Source organism: Monodelphis domestica, chromosome 4, assembly GCF_027887165.1.
Source record: "Monodelphis domestica isolate mMonDom1 chromosome 4, mMonDom1.pri, whole genome shotgun sequence".
NCBI lineage: Eukaryota > Metazoa > Chordata > Mammalia > Didelphimorphia > Didelphidae > Monodelphis > Monodelphis domestica.
The window spans coordinates 453,679,236-453,696,505 of NC_077230.1; the positions used below are offsets into that span (position 1 = coordinate 453,679,236).

General features: G+C 48.2%; 1 protein-coding gene across 3 annotated transcripts in view; it reads right to left on the reverse strand.

The window, feature by feature from the left end:
* LOC100028805 (serine/threonine-protein phosphatase 2A 65 kDa regulatory subunit A alpha isoform) overlaps positions 1-15,534 on the reverse strand; it is a 42,895-nt gene extending 27,361 nt beyond the window's left edge. For 2 of the 3 annotated variants that reach the window (XM_056796966.1, XM_056796965.1), the window contains exons 1-6: positions 14,898-15,323; positions 10,075-10,165; positions 6,767-6,867; positions 4,778-5,010; positions 2,723-2,870; positions 2,027-2,182 (exon numbers count right to left, since the gene is read on the reverse strand). In XM_056796966.1, the coding sequence (XP_056652944.1) occupies positions 2,027-2,182; positions 2,723-2,870; positions 4,778-5,010; positions 6,767-6,867; positions 10,075-10,165; positions 14,898-14,975 (807 nt within the window). In that variant the 5' untranslated portion in view covers positions 14,976-15,323. Of the gene's footprint in view, positions 1-2,026; positions 2,183-2,722; positions 2,871-4,777; positions 5,011-6,766; positions 6,868-10,074; positions 10,166-14,897 lie in introns of all 3 variants that reach the window. The other variant, XM_056796967.1, reaches the window with a different exon arrangement.
* Positions 15,535-17,270: the final 1,736 nt, after the last annotated feature.

Below are 17,270 nucleotides of genomic sequence, written 5' to 3' on the forward strand. Positions count from 1 at the left end.
CTTTTGTTACCAAAGAGAAGCCTTCACAGTGAGTCTGGGATATATCAGGGAGCAGCAGAGTTCACTGAAGAGTAAATGGGGAGAAGAATCCTCTGGCAGCTGAATGAAGGATAGGCAGATCAGTCTGGAGGCCAGAAGGCCAATCAGGACGCAAAAGGTGAGCAGGGCCCTGGCTCTGCGAGCAGAGAAATGGGGTACATGAAACATACCATGGGGGCAGACATGAGATTTGGCAGAGATAGACCTGACTATGTGGGGTCACTCTCCCTGGCTGACGAGGTGACTAGAACAGTGGTGCCCCTAACACTAACAGGGGTGTTAAGAAGAAGGGAGGATTTTAGGGGAAAGATAAACAAGTTCTGTTTTGAACATGCTGAGTTTGAGATGCTTGTGGGACATCAGGGGGTCCAAAAGGCAACAGCTGATGAAGGACTATAGTGCAGGAGGGACACTGGGGCTGGGTATACAGATCTGAGAATCATCCACATGGAGAGAATAACTGAATCCAAAGTATTTTATAAGATCGCCAAGTGAGCTAAGTGATATAGTTTGAAAAGAAGTTGTTCCAAGACATAGCATTGGGGGTCACCCACAGTTAGTGGACACGACGTGAATAAAAGAACTAGCAACAAAAACTGAGAATCAGATAGATAAGGAGAACCAGAAGAGCAATGTTATTAAAACCCACAACGAGGGAGAAATACCCAAGAGACAAAAGGTTTTCAGCAATGTCAAAGGTTGCAGAGTCCAGAAGGATAGGGACTGGCAAAGAAAAGGTTACTAGGAACTTTAGGGTGGACAGTTTGGGTTTGTTTTGAGCTCCCTCTTCATCCTATGCAACCTTTTCTGAACACACTGAACCTTGCACAGTTACTCTTAAAATGTGCTTTGAAGGGGTACATGCTCCTCCAGATAGACTCCTTTAATAAGAAGAATCATCATTTCCCTTATTCAGGATCTAAGGTTCTTATTAAGCCCAAAATTATTCCTGACCCCCCAGGCTTCTTTCAAATGAAAAAGCTCCCTGAAATGGGAAGGGGAATGGGATTGTGATGAAATCCTTCTATAGTTAAGAGTTGGGAGGATTAAGGTGGCACAGCACTACAGAATAGTCTCTAGAGTCAGTAGACCTGAATTCAGATCAAGTCATTTGACTTTCCTGACCCATGGTCATGGCTGAGAAACAGATCTTTATGAAAGAAGTGGTAGCAACAGAAATAAGATCTGGTGGCAGCAGCCAAGCTACATGGTCTGTTTCCTCATTTGTAAATGGCATAGTTGGACTAGATCCACAGGGGTCCCCATCAGGCTGGATCTGTGATCTTTTGACCAAGGTAACAATGGCCATATTTCCATAGGGCTTTATAACATATAAAGCCTGAGTCTCACCACCCACCCAGGAGACAGGCGGTTGGATTGTGGTTTCCCTCCAGGACTCTGCCACGTATTAGCCAATTGGTCTTCAGCAACTTTCCTCATCTATAAAATGGGAATAACAAAGCCTAGGCTATTTATTGCAGTCTTAATGAGGTGAAAGCACTTAAAATGTTTGAGAAATGTAAGCTGTTCTAATTAACAAGGAGAAAGACAAATCCTTCCCTGGCTGACTCATGGGCAGGGCAGAGAAGGGCAGAGCTTCAAGGATATGAAAAGGCTGCCACAGCCTCTTCTCCAAGGAGGGGAAGAAAGCCAGGCTCTACTGGATCCCAGAGGGCAGCACATGGCCTAACTGGGAGCAAAGGGAACATGCTTCACTCAGAACTGGGAAACAGAAAGGGACAGCAGCACTATGGCAGCACTCTCCCAAGGGCCAGCCAGGGTCTCCGGGACCGACTGAGCTCAATTCTTTAGCTCTTCAGGCAAGAATCTTAGATGTGCCCTGTGTTATCTTCTGCAAAGCAAAGTCACACTTCCCCAAAGTGCAGGCAACTGACCCTCGTAGCAAGCTATCAATCCTGGAGCAGGAAGAGAGACATTTCAGAGCTTGTCACCCCGAGAAGTTCATTTCCAAGTGACCCCAACCTACCTCTGTGAACTTGTCAGCCACCATGTAGCGAACCCGCCAGGACTTGTCTTCAGCTGCTTGGCGAAGAGTGGGCATAACCAAAGCCTCCAGATCCTCTTGGGGCAGCAGCTGGGCAATATTGACACAGGCCTCCACTGCCAATAGCCGCACCGAGTCCTGAGGAATAGGGAGAGAGGGAGCTTTCAAGGGAAGGTTACTGACTGTGGTGTGCGCCTCAATTATGGACTCGGGGAAGCTCTTAGCTGGGACAGATGTCAGAGATCATCTCATTAATTATCTAGGCTCAGCTTGACACAAGATCACCAGTGATGACCTAATCATATCACAAGGCAACTCATCCTTGTAGGAAGCCAAACTCTGAAACTTCCCCTTACCAGTCCTAAATGTGACCTCTAAATCCAAGCAAAACAATACTAAGCTCTCTTCTTCATGACGGTTATTTACACATAAATAAAATGTTTAATGACATCCTTCAGAAGTCTCTCAATATCCTTAGTTCCATTCGGCTACTCTCATATGACATAAATAAGGGGAGGTGGGGGAGAAGGTCCATCTGCCCTCCCCGCCCCTGGGGTCTGGGTAAAAGAAAGAATAATGTTCCCAGAAACCCCAAGTTTCCATCACCTCCAGCCCACTTCCCACTCCCCAAGGCTGCCCCCACAGTTAGGCAAGAGGACCAAAGCAAAGGATCCCTACCTGCTCGTCAGAGGCCAGGTTGGAGAACATGGGGATGATTTCACTTTTGACATTGTCCAGCTCAAGAACCTTGGCAAACTCTCCCAGCTTGGAGGCCGCAGCTCGTCGGACCATAGGGGTGTCATCAGAGCACAAGTTCCGGAAGTACCTATAGGGAGAGTAGAGAAAGATAGCTGAGAAAGAAAGAAAGATGTCCGCATCTCCAGAAAGACTTCCAGTTTTCCTCTTCAAGACTAGGCAACTCTGGACAGTTTAGGAGGGCTGGCATTTGCAAATCAGAATTACTGGAAAGCAAATGTCCCAAATCCAAAAAGAATCCTTTCGTGCCTACAGGTATATAAACATTTTCAGCTTTAACAGGTATTTTTAGTGCTCTTCTAAGGCTACCTTGATTCTGCTTGGTACATCCCTATGTGTGTTGGGTCCCCAGTTAGAATGCAGGCTCTGGGGGCAGAGACTATCTCATTGTGTAAGCTCCTGCCTGAGAAGGGATGATTTCATTCTTTCTCCTTGAATGCCAAATGCCCAGTGCCCAGTGTTTGCCACACAGTAAGTGCTGAATCAACACTCACTTGATTGACTGATTGCAGATTTTCAAACAAGTTACAATGCTACAGCTCTTCTGACATTTTTGAGCTTCTTCACCATGATTCTTTTTTGAATTTCTACAGTTATTAGCCCAGATCACAGTGCTACGCCCTGCTTAAGATCAAGTAAGTTTTAATTGAAGCACAACCTGCCAGCTCTTAAGCATATGCTCAAGCCCATTCCAGTGCTGCCTTTGCAGCCTATCCTCGGGTCTGGGCCTGACTGCTTAAGTTTCAGGAAAGACCTCCAGACGGATTGGGACAAGCACTGCTTGTGCTAGAGCCTGTGAGCCATCCAGGAACGGAGGCACCTTCCTCAGCATGCCAGGTCTCATCTTTTCCCCAGCACTGAGCATGAAAAGGCACTCTGCACACAGGAGGTAACCAATGTTTGCTGAAATCAGGGAGGGGTGGCTTCCAGCCCAGCCAAAGAAAGCACTCCTGTGTCTATCTGCCGGGGGTTCCTGAAGGAGCTCTCCTTGGTGCTGTTTCACAGGTTATAGAACAAGACAGAGAGAGGGCAGAGCCAAGTCAAAGCTAACTTCAGGAGTCCCCTACCTACTGCATGTCCCAGGTGAAATGGGTTTAAAACGCTTCACAGTCTCACTTACACACTGATGGCAAACTGCTATCCTTTCAACATACACCCGGGAGGGCCACACGAGGTATGCTGGCCAGCCCAGAAGGGGTCTGGTGCGGCCAGTCCCCTTTGGCCATAGATTACCCACATTACTTTAGCCAAGTAAGTGGCCTTCTCCTGACCCGATGTTGACAAGCAGTTCCACTGGGTTATATAGATATTATCACTCAAAGCCTATTTCCATATTATTCATTTTTGTAATAAAACCCCCAATCATATAGCCAACAATCAAGTGAGACATCCTATGTTTTCTTCTGCATTTCTCCTCCCATAGTTCTTTCTCTCCATGTGGAGAGCTTCCTTTCTCATAAGCTCTCAGAGTTGTCCTGGATCACTGCATTGCTCGTAGCAGCACACTGACCCAATTTGTAATGGATAAAATGAAGGGGCTGGAGCAGGTGATTTCTAAGGACCATTCCCACTCTGAAATCTGATTCACTGCTACAAGAGGAACCAAGTTAAACTAAGTACGCGACAGATAGTCTAAGAGCATTGGATATTTGGCAGGAAAGACAGGCACAAGCTGGTCTGGGGAGAGGGACACCTGGGGTAGAGCATCTCAGGACAGCAAAAAGAAGAGAAGACACATGTAAGCCTTGTGACATGGCCTCAGTTTCCTCCCCTGTACATGAAATAATAACAATGTTTGGACTACCTCCCTCAAAGGACTGCTGTGAGCAAAGCCCTAGAGAAGGTGAATTATGTGCAGTGTGGGATGTCAGGGGTTAGAGTAAGAGAAGAGAGAGAAAGAGCATCAGGGCTGGTGGGGCAGAGGAGAGGGAAAGGGAGAGGAGCTAAAGCCAATGTCCAAAAGAAAGTCGCACTCACTGCCGCAGCTCTGCCTTGACAGCACTGGAGACCCGGGGATAGCAGACGGAGAAGAGCCCACAAGCTGAGGTGCGGGAAGTGAACCAGTCGCCGCCCGCCAGCCGCTTCACCAGGGGCACGAAGTGGGCCTCCAGATCCGAGGGCGAGTGCTCGTGGGAGATAATCCGGAGGGAATCCACAGCCTTGTCCCGAACAACTGTCTCCTCTACCGTGGCCAGGGACTCCAGCGGGGGCTGTGGCAGGGGATGGCAGTGCTGCATCAGCTCCTCCATCCATCCCTCTACTGACACCCTCCTCCCATCCTTCAAGGGTCAGCTCAAAAGCTACAGCCCCCAGGGAATGTCCTCTTCCCTAGGCCGCCCTCTCTTGCTCTCCCAGCCCAAAGGGAGCTCTCCTTTCCTGAGCACCCCGTTGTAGGTTAGAGCTCTCATCCCATTCGGCCTCTTATCACAGTCACCTGTATCCCCATCTTATCCCACCCCTGCCTGGCCTGGGAGCTCCATTTAGGGCAGGGACTGGTGAGCACAGTACACTTAAAAGAGCAGGCTCTGGAGTCAGAGGACCTGAATTCAGGTCCTGGTTCTCCTATCTACTACCTGGGTAACTGAGCAAGTCCCTTCTGCTCTAAGGGCTCAGTTCCCTCACCTGTCAAATGAAAGGTTGGGCTAAATGATTTCTAAGGTTCCTCCCAGCTTGGAATCCTACGGCCTCCCACGGAAGCAGCAGGGAGCACACTGGCCTGGGAGCCAAAAGTTCCAGGGCTCCCATTGCTCCCTTTACTCATCTTTACTCCCCTGGAAAATGACTAGATTTACCTAGATCAAGGATTCTCACTCTTTTCATGGGTCACGGCCTCCTATAACAGTCTACTGAAGTCTATGCCACCCCCTTCTAAGAAGAATTTTCAATAATTAAAGGAAATGCTACATTTCAGGTAGAAGTTAGTGAAAAATGAAGATGTGATCATTTGTCATCCAAGAGCATGAACTCCTTGAAATCTCTCCACAGACCCCAAGGTTTAGGATCCCTGATCTAGGCCGTCTCTGCCTGGCCTCACAGTGTGGCCTTTCCATTATGGCTAGTCCATTCATTCCCCTTCTTTAGGCCTCAATTTCCTATCTGTGACATGAGGAACTCAAACTAAACAGTCCAAGTTTTCTTCTCAAATTTGACTCACTGATAAGTTTCAGCAAACCCTCTTACATCTAGGCATCAGCTGATATAGAGCTAAGATGGCACGGTGTCTGCCCTCACACAAGTATATTCTGGCCAGGTCCCTTCACCCTTCAGGCCTGTCTCCCCATCTATAAAATGGGGATAATAGCTCCCATTCTCTACTCCCCCTGGTCTGCAGGAAGCATGTGCTCTAAACCAAGAAGCACCATGTGAATAGGACCCAAGGTTCTTAGCAATCTAGTGGCACTCTCCACCACAAGGGTCAGGGCTAAAAGGGCTCCAAGGAGCCTCTGAGAGATTCTTCCAGGTGAGCACAGGGTCTTGTCTGCCTCTAAATCCCATCAGGGACTGCTGTGAGGTCTCAGAAAGAGGCTCTGGGATTAGGATTATGACACCATCTGGCCCACGAATGGGGTCTCAATTCTAAAACCTCTCACAGCTTGCTGCCTGGCACCCTTAGGTCCCCATCAAACTCAACACAAGAGAGATCTCTGGTGTGAAGGCAGACATGAGCAGTCCAAAGCTTGCCTCTGACTTATGTCTTAAGGGACCCTGGGCCAGTGCCTCAGGTATAATGAGGGGGTAGGCCTAGCTGGGTCCTTCCAAGTCTAAGGCCTCACCTGTCCCCAGAAGCCTGTCTGGTCCATTCTTTGCCTCCAGCCACCCCATGATTGTAAGTGCCCTGAAGGCAGGACAGTGTCCTCTTTTCCCTGGTCATGGTGCCCACTAGGAGGTGCCTGGTAATCATCTGCTAAACTGGCTGTCCCAGAGCCTCAGGTAGGGTCTTCCACTCCCAGTCCACCTCAGACTCACCAGCAGGCAGTGGACATACTCGGGCCCACCCACCAAGGTGGTGAAAGTCCCCAGCTGCTCAGCCAATGCCAGGAGCACTTCATCTTCATCATAGATAGTGTCTGTGGGACAGAGACAAAATCATCATCCTCCTTCCCATATGAGGACCCCCTAGGAACCCTGGGGGTTCCAGGAAGCCACCATTCTCCCAGGCCCACAGCCCAGGGGTTCTCTCTGACCCAGCCATCACTCTGAGATGCCTGCTCTCAATCCCCAGTCTCTTCTTCCCACCCACCTATTCCTTTCTCCACCCCTTCAATTCAGCATTCCAACAGCTCCATAGAAATTGTGCACTCTGGGGAATCGTTTAAGTAAATGATCTCAAAACCCTCAGCTCTGACATCCCAAGTTCTATACACCTGAACTCTAAGATTCTCTAGTCACCTTCTTCCTAATCACCAAATCCAACAGGCCTTTTCTTAATCCTCCTCCTCCTTGACTTAAGGTATTTGACACTGGTGCCCAGCCCTTCCTCAACTTATGCGTCCTTACCTCCTCTACTACTCCCCTATTCGGGTTCTCCTCCTTCCTTTCAACACAAGCCTCTGCCTACACCTGAACTGCATCTCCCCATGGTAAGTCCTTAACCCCTTGCTGTTGTCCACATTCCCTCCTCTGTGCAGGTTCAATTATTACATCTATAGTGCTAACTTCAAAATCCTGGCCTTTCCCCTAAGCCCCAGGGCCTGTGGCTCCCACTGCATCTCAATGTAAAAGAGATGATCCCTAAAAGGCCTTCCTAGCTGAGACATGCTATAGAAATATAATCAAATCAGAGAAGAAAGGTGTGATCTCAGAGGCCAGCAGGTGCAACGATTCCCAACCTTGTACAGGAATTTCCTCCACAATACCCATGACAAATGGTCATCTAGTTTCTGTTGGAAGACCTCCACGGATGAGCAACTCACTACTTTTCAAGAGAGGGTATTCCACCACTAGATAGCTGTACACAGGAGACACTTTTTCTTCTGCTTCTCCATAACAACTGTCCCCCAATTACATATATACTCAAGCAGGAATTCATTATTCCTCCCTCCCTCTGGCCCAAAGAAAAGCTGCCTCCCCTTCCCAGGCTTCCTGATTCTGGCAGAGGCACTCCAAACCCCCAGGCTTCACAACTTGAGTTCATCAACTCATCAGGCCCCTTTGGCACCCCGGTATCACTCCTGCACAACTCACTTAAAACATCACTTAAAAGACAAGTATTTATTGATTCAGACTGATTTCCTGAGATCAGAACTAAGACTGATGGGCCACAGATACAGGGAGACAAATTTCAATACAATAGGAAACATTTTCTAACAATCAATACCGTCTAAACTGGAACAGACTCTGCCTTAAAGAAGTTCCCTATGACAAGGTATTTAAACAAAGGCATCACACAGAACCACAGAATTTCAAGATTAGAAGGAACCTTATTAAGTCAAATATTCAAGAACTTTTTGCCCAGAAGAGAAGGAGGGAGAGTACTCCCCTCCAACTGAGGATAAGATAAGGCTCTAAGACTTAATGCCTCTTCCAATTCTCTTTGCACAACTCTCAAGTCTGATCACATCCTTCCTTTGGTCACCTCCAGGGGCCCTTCCAATTTTCTTACCATGATTCTCAATTCCAATCCCATCCCTCACCTGGTTAAGAGCTTTCCAACGTTTCCCTAGCACTGATGGGGTGGCAAAAAATGAAGTCTAAGTCAGAAAACTGGAGCCTTGCAAAAGGGGGTACCTTGTGAACCTGAAACCCTAGCACAAACCCCAGGGTGGCACAAGAGACCCTCCCCAGGCAGAGGAGCCCACCTAACTCCCACAACTCTCTGACATCTACTCCCATTAATCTTAAAGCCCCTCACTATTTTCCACATCTCTGTTCAAGCAACTGCTCCAACTAGAACACCCTTTCCACCCCTGAGTCTGTCTTTTAAGGCCCAAGGAAGGCTGCCGGTAGGCAGTGGCCTCCCTTCTCAAACATCTTATAGCACTTCCGCTTTCTAAGTTCAGGTCTGCCCACTGGAGCCATACAGAGTGAGCCTATTTCCTCCTCCCTGTTGAGCCCTTGAAATATTTAAATAAATATTTAATGATAGTTCCCCAACCCCACCTCTTTCAGGCTAAAATTCACAGTTCCTTCAACTCTACTCCATTTAGCCTAATCTGCAGCCTTCCCAAGCTCTTCCACTTATTTGCTGGAAGTCCTCCCAAAAATATGGGACCTGCTCTGAACAAACCATCTAAATTGAGCCTGAGTAGGAAAGGGGACAGAAGGTCTCAGCAAGGGCCCAGAGGTACTCTGTGCTCTCCAGGGTTTTTCTAGCAAAGGTCAGATCCTTCTAAGCTGTAAAGGCTTCAAGTATAGCCCCAGCAAGGGACCACATTCCTCTCTTCATGCACACAGAAGCCTAGCTAAGTGCCCAGATGCACACCCACAGAAAAGTGGCCACCAAGTAACGATGCCATTTTCAGTCACAGTAGCTCCAAGATGGTTTTCTAAGATGTGAAGAATGGTCGATCTGTATCACCAGAAAGGACACCCATATGGACTAAATCAGGAAGCCTCTCAAGAGGTGCTGAAGCAAGACCATCTGCTGAGTCCTATAGCTAACTGACACAGAGTTTGCACACTATTAAGACTCTAGGGCTACTTCACAGGAATTGTTGCCCCACCACTTCCCTCCCATTCTGGGCCTGAGCAACCGACCCCAAGGGATAAGGCTTCAGATTCATCCACTGAAGGCATCTTGTTAGGCCTAAAAATCTGAGGAGCTTCTAATTTTGCCATCCAATTAATCCCCACAATGCCATCGACAAACCTGAAAAGGAAATAATACCAATGCCTTCATCCACATCAGGGTCCAAGAAGAGAGCCCCAAGCCCATCAACTGAGGCCTCCTTCCATGCTGACTAATCAAACACTCTTTTGGTTCAGTCAGTCAAGCCCTCCCAGCTCACACCATCACCCATCCGGAGACAAAGGCTTCTCAGAAAGCCAGATACATTTGTCCTGCTTTTCACTGATCTCCTAGTCCAGAGAAAGACTGTATATTTTCCCCTAAAAGAGGCTCTTCCTTTTACCTCTTCTATTTCTTTCAATGATGAGAGAACTAAGAAAGCTTGGCACTCTGAAGTGGCCCCAGTCCTAGAAGAGGGAAGAAGTCCCACTATCCCCTTCCAAAACAGCCACCTCACCATTTATCAGTGGGTTACTTTCCCCTGTTGACCTTTGCCTCAGCACCCCCCATTCCCACAAGGTCACAGCTTCTCATGTAGGATCCCTACCTGTAAGGAATGGAAGGAGTTCACTCCGAGTCCTCTCCACACCAAGGGCCAGAGCAATGGTGGACAGCTTCTTGATACTGTTGAGCCGGAGCTACAGGAGAAAATGAGAGGGTTAGTGACCAAGGACTTCCAGAAGCCTGGGCTGCTCAGCAACCTGGCCAATACCCACAAGTTTTTTTCTATCTGCAAAGGGTGTTTGGAGGGGAATTTGAGGAGGGTTCAAGAAACATTTGTCAAGAGAAAGACAGAAGGATACCTAATCTCCAGTTCCAATCTATAATACAAAGAGTACAAGGTTGGAATTCAGGGGACTGGGGAGTCTAAACTTTCAATGTTCAGTGGTTAAAAGGACCTCCTAACTCTCACATTCCATGTCCTAATAGGTCCCTCCCAGCTCTTACATTCCATGCCCTAGGGCCCCTTTGAGGTTCTGGATTCTTTGGGCTCTCTTGGTCCTGTCTCCCTGGGTTCTACTTCTAGTTTTTATTCTTCCTGCTCACCCACTGATCTGCCCTAGGAAATGCCCTGAAATCACTCAAGCTGCTTTTCTCACTGGTCCCAACTTCCCCTGCCTCTCCAAACACTGAAATCCAAACCAGTCTTTGAGGTCCGGATCAAGCGCAGATAGGAAGAGGGACCTAAATTCCCTGGCATGCTGAGCTCTCTCACTCCTTCCTTACAGGTCCTACAGGCCTTAATTCTTGGGGCCAAGCATTGTTTCTTGCACAGAGCAAGTAGTTAATAAATGTTTAGTTATTTTGAACCACTCAAATTATACATGGCAGCCTAGTAGCCTTTACTTAGGGTAAGTGCTCTAGCTTCAAAAGTCCAGGATCCAAAACTTATGAGCTCTGTGACCCTGGGAAAGTTGATTCCCCTCTCTGAGACTCTGTCCACTTCTGTAAAATGACCACATTAATACTTGGTCTACCTGGGTCATGGGGCTATTGAAGGATTTTAACTGACATTAAAACACCCAAGAAATGTGAATTACAGAATCCAGAGAGCTACAAAAATGTCAAATGTAATCTTAAATAAAAATACTGTGTAATGAGTCAATACATGTCTACAATCTCCTCCTAGACTAGATCCTCCCTATGGGCAGGGCAACAGACTATACTGTGGAGCTCAGCTCCATGACCAGATCTGCTAAATGATTTAACTCTTGCTAAGAAGGGAGGAAGGAGAATGAAAGGAGTTAGGAAGGTGGCACATATTTCCACTTATAACATGGGAAAGAGATCAGAAAGGCAGGGAAGAAAGTCAGATAGTTTCTAAGGCCTCTCTTCTAGAACTATTTCCATGTCACTTGAGGCAATTCAGTTGCCTTAGTTTCCTTAACTGTAAAACAGAACAAGCAAATTATGCATTAGGGAAATTAATCTAGTAGCCCAAGAAGGATGGATTAGAGAGGGGAAGAGAAGCAGGAAGACCTGTTAAGAGGCCTTGACAGGTAAGGCAAAATTCTATCAGTGACCTTCTTTGTGCAATAAGCTACATTTCATCCTTTCCCATGGCAGGAGATTAAGAAACCTATTGCCTAGGAGACACCACTTCCAGGAAGTCTTAAATGGGAATTAACTCTCCCACGTGTGATTCATTTCTCCAGATGAGCATACAGTCTCTGAGGACAAGACTGTTACTTAGCTCTGACTCAGAAGCACAAAGGTTAAGCTGCATAGGATTGGAGGAAGGGCCCTTAGAAGAAAGTAGATCAGAGCTGAGAAGGCCTTCACAAACTACCCACAATCCCCTGACCATGCAGATGGGAAACCAATGAATAAATGAATAACTGGCTTCTAGCCTATTTCCCTTCCAGATCCCTCCCCCATCTCCACCTCAGCACCATAGTAACAATGCCCTCTCACACAGACAGAGAGCTTTAAGGTTTACAAAATGCTTTCAAAATTCATCCCAATTCAACTCAGCAAATGTTCTCTGATACCCAAATCAAGCAAGAGCCCATGAGGCAGACTAAGACCAGGTGATGGTGGCAGAGGATAGGCTGTCTACAGAAGAAGTGAGTTGATCACTTTATACATAGAGGAATAAAATTGGATAAGCTGGAAGGGCAGGAAATGTAGCCTGGCTGAGGAGGGCCTTTAATAACAAGCAGAAGAGGGGGCAGCTGGGTGGCTCAAGGGATTGAGAACCAGGAGGTCCTGGGTTCAAATGTGACCTCAGACACTTCCTATCTGTGTGACCCTGGGCAAGTCACAACCCCCACTGCCTAGCCTTTACTACTCTTCTGCTCTGGAACTAATACTTAATATTGCTTCTAAGAGAGAAGGGAAGGGTTTAAAAAAAGAAAAAACAAGCAGAAGAGTTTGAACCTTGGTCTTTGGACAGTCAGAAGTCACAGAAAACTTTGGCATTCGGGAGCAACAAGAAAAAAGCCTCTGCATTCATCAGGAAGAGGAAGGCTTTCCTTGTCCTATCTGGAGCTTGCTTGGTAAATATTTGTTTAGATATTGTCTCCTCCAGCAGAATGCAAACTCCATGAGGGCAGGGACTGTCTTTGCCTCCTTTTGTAGCCCCAAGTCTTGAGCACAGTGCTTGGCACATCAGTAGGCATTTAATTATGTCTCCTGATTGAGTACAGCTGAAGAGCTGGAAAGGGCTTTAGTGACCATCAAGTCCACCCACTTCTCTTAATGGGGAGAAAATTGAAGTAGGCAGAAGTTAAGTGTCACAGTTAAGTCAGAAGTTAAGTGATCCAGAGTCACACAGCTAGGAAGTAGTTGAAAGAAGTTCTGGACCCAGATCTACCTGCCTTTACAACTAGTATGTTATCTACTAAACTGTTTCTCAAGACCATTAAGACTTGGACTCTAGGAGGGCAGCTGGGTATCTCAGTAGATTGAGAGCCAGGAAGTCCTAGGTTCAAATCTGGCCTCAGGCACTTCCCAGCTGTGTGACCCTGGGTAAGTCACTTGACCCCCATTGCCTAGGCCTTATTTGCTCTTCTGCCTAAGAACCAATACACAGTATTGATTCCAAGATGGAAGGTAAGGGGTAAAAAAAAAGTCACAAGGGAAAAATAATTAAAAACTGGGATTTAGTACCAAGACCTCTAATTCCAAAACCCATACTTTTATACTACTAAACTACATGCCTCTATCATGAGACTGCAAAGAATAAACAAGATTCTATACCTCTGTGAGAGAGCTAGGGAAGGTTACTAAGCAGGTAAAGAATAGGATCATGGCTGGGCTTTAGTGAAAAGCACTGGAAATTAGAGTTTGAAGACTTGGATGCAAGTTATATACTGCCACTTAGGAGCTAATGGTATGACCTTGGCCAAGGCCCTTTACCTTTCTGGGTTATCCTGGGTATTTTCTAAAGTCACTTCTAGTTATAACATTCTGTGAGATGAACTGGTGGCCTGGGCTGATGAGGTGGAGGGGGAGTATCTATCAGCAGGTCCTCCTGACAGATCTTCTTGTTTCTACTCTTCCCAGATTAATCTTCCTGACACTGATTCATCATGGCACTCTCAAACTCAAAAGCCTTCAATGACTTCTTAAATCCTGTTATTTAAGAGCCTTCCTCCCAGGCCCCATCTACTCTTCTAGCTTATCCCCTATAAGCCTCCTTGATACACCTCTCCATCCCCTGTAGATTCTCTATTCTACTCTCCCACCTTTATAACCTCTGCCTGGAATGACCTGCTTCCCCTTCTTCACTTGCTAAATTACTACCCATCAAGTCAATACCACCTGCTCCTGGAGGCCATCCCTGGCAGCTTCCACCCCCACACGCATATTTTGTCCTTCCTCATGCTCTTCTTTCCTCAAAGGTCCCACATAGCACTTGCCCATGTGTATTATATAGTGTATTAGTTGTGTCCTTTTTGTTCACACCCTCGGGTATGAGCACCCATAAGGATGGGGGGGGGGGGGGGGAGCCCTGCAATCTCAGCACTGAAAACCCTAAGGGGAAGTTATTTTAGGGATTCGTTTTATCCCCATTGTACAGGCAGGGAAACTGAGACCCAGAAAGGGGCCGTGACTTTCCCAAGGTCAGATGGTGACGAGTCAGGGTCAGAAAGAGAGCCTCGACTGTTACATTCCAGGACCCAAGATTCCCATATTCCACCTAACCAAGAACCAAAGGAGGGCGTGGAGGGGCTGGGAGCCCACACTGGGCCTCAAGGCCTCGACCAGCGGACCCTCCTCAGCGCTTGGCTTAAGCACCGCCCCCTAGAGGGTATTTTTCTCTGTTCAGAGAGGGTCATTACCCCGAGCAGAGGTAAGAGAAGAGAATTAAGGAGAAATAGGGCACCGGAAAAAGCACCAAGTGCTGGACCCCCTCGAGAGGCCCAGCCGCAGCTGGGGATTTAATCCCTAAACCACCTATCAAGAACCTCCGCGGAGCTAAGTCCCGCCCCTTGCAGGGGCCGCTCCCCGGCATTAACCCACCGGGGTCCCCGCTTTCCGTCGCGTTCCAGAGCCAATCAGCAAGCAACTTGCTCGCCGCAAGCCAATCAAGAAGCCCTCTGCACGCAGTGAGAACCAAGAATGCCGACCAATCAGGAGGCGCTGGAGGCAGCGGGGGGACAACCCCCCCCATGCCCGCGCCGCCGCCCCCTGTCAGACCCACTTAGCCCGGGGTCCCCAGGCCCGGCGCCCCCTGCCCAGTGGCGCTGCTGTCCAATCAGGGATGCGGTCTCAGCGGACCATGGCAGCGCGAGACAAATGACGCACGAGCTGATTGGTCCGCTTTCCCCGACTCCCCCAGCCCTCAGATCCCAAGAACACCGAGCCGGCCGCCCGCGCCGCCCGCAGCCCCGGGACCCCTCGACTCCAGCCCCCGTTCCGGACCTGGACATCCTCGTTACGGAGCTCGTCGATGAGCACTGCGATAGGGTAGAGCGAGTCGTCGCCGTCGGCCGCCGCCATCTTAGCTCCGTCCCGCTCCCGTCAGGCTTCGGCAGCCGAGCCGAGCTGAGGGAAGGGAAGGGAAGGGAAGGGAGTGGGGCGGGGAGGGGAGGCGAAGGGGCAGAGCCAAAAGAAGACGGGGGGTCTCCCGGGCGACTTTGCAGGGGTTTCTGGAAGTCCATTGGCCAGTCCGCACAAGGCACTGCGCGCCCATTGGTCTAGGTGAACAGGGCCCCGCCCCTTCTCCTCTATTGGCCAAAGAAGAACGAGGCCTTCTCTTCTAGCTGGCCCGCTTCCCGTTGAGAGGCGGAGGAAAAAGGGGAGGGCTACCGCAACTTAGCATCCTAGCAACCGAAACACACCCGCCCGTTTCTAATCGATACCCGAAACTTCATTGGTCGTCAACTCTAGCGACAGACCGACTGAAGCACTTTCTGCCAATGGGAGGTGACGAATGGTGACGGCACTCCGCCGTGCTCTAAGTGTGGTGCGATGACGTCATCGGTAGGAACTGAGAATGCGCGCTCTAGCCCCACTTCTCTCCTCACCCAGCCTTGGTGCAGGACCACGGCGTGGGCGTGTCTGACTTCCCCCCGGAAGTTGACGTCAGACTGGGAAGGGCGTTTAGAGATCCCGTAGTCCTACTAACCCCCTTTAACCACTAGGAAAACTGAGACTCAGTCCGAACCGTGCTTCATTATGTTATAGATTTTTCGGGTTTGAAAGGCAGCGTGGTGTGGTGCACAGATCTCTGCGTTTGGGTTCGAATACCAGCTCTGCCTTGGTCAGAGCCATATCTTGGCCTCAGTTTCCCCTTCTGTAAAATAAGAACCGGAGAGCCCTAAAGGTTCCTCTCGGCTCTGGCCAGCAGTCAGGTGCAGCGAACTTTTATTGGATGCTTACTATATGCCAAGGCTGCCAAGAAAGTGTGGGTTCGGACCCTGGTCTCGAGGAGCTTACGATCTAGTAGAAAAGGCAGCATGAGTCGAGACAGTGACCTGAGGCAGGAGGAGGAGGAGGCCCTCCAACTGGCAGAGCCTGGACCAGGAGGAAACCCTCAAGTCCTTGGTGTTGCTGATTCATCCTCTGCCTCACTCGCTTGTCCACGGGAGTCCCAATGCCCTCGGGGCTCTTTTTGTCTGTCAGAGCCTCAGAATTCTGGTATACAGATTGCTTTCCACTTGAGGTTCTTAAGGACCCCTTCTCTGATTATAAGAGATGTAGAACACTTTTTCATGTGCTTATTAATAAAAAAGTGTTCTACATCTCTTATAATCAGAGAGATGCAAATCAAAACAACTCTGAGGTATCACCTCACACCTAGCAGATTGGCTAACATGATAGCAAAGGAAAGTAATGAATGCTGGAGGGGATGTGGCAAAGTAGGGACATTAATTCATTGCTGGTGGAGTTGTGAACTGATCCAACCATTCTGGAGGGTAATTTGGAACTATGCCCAAAGGGCGATAAAAGACTGTCTGCCCTTTGATCCAGCCATAGCACTGCTGGGCTTGTACCCCAAAGAGATAATAAGGAAAAAGACTTGTACAAGAATATTCATAGCTGTGCTCTTTGTGGTGGCCAAAAATTGGAAAACGAGGGGATGCCCTTCAATTGGGGAATGGCTGAACAAATTGTGGTATATGTTGGTGATGGAATACTATTGTGCTCAAAGGAATAATAAAGTGGAGGAATTCCATGGAGACTGGAATGACCTCCAGGAAGTGATGCAAAACGAAAGGAGCAGAACCAGGAAAACATTGTACACAGAGACTGATACATTGTGGTACAATCGAAGGTAATGGACTTCTCCATTAGGGTCAATGCAATGTCCCTGAACAATCTGCAGGGATCTAAAAAACACTATCCACAAGCAGAGGATAAACTGTGGGAGTAAAAACACCGATGACAAGCAACTGCTTGACTACAGGGGTGGAGGGGATATGACTGAGGAGAGACTCTAAATGAACACTCTAATGCAAATACCAACAACATGGAAATGGGTTTGAGTCAAGAACACATGTGATACCCAGTGAAATCGCACGTGGGCTATGGGAGAGGTGGTGGGAGGGGGGGGAGGAAAGAAAAGAAAATGATCTTTTTTTCCAATGAATAATGTTTGGAAATGACCAAATAAAAATTAAAAAGAAAATTAAAAAAAAAGGACCCCTTCCCCACATATGTCGTTACTATCCCCACCTTATAGAATAGGAAGTGTGCACAAAAATACTTGTGCGTGAAAGAGATTTAAGTGGAAAAGTCGATGCACAGAGACAGTCCCACTCTCTCTGCGTTGGAAGCCTGGGTCCATTGGCA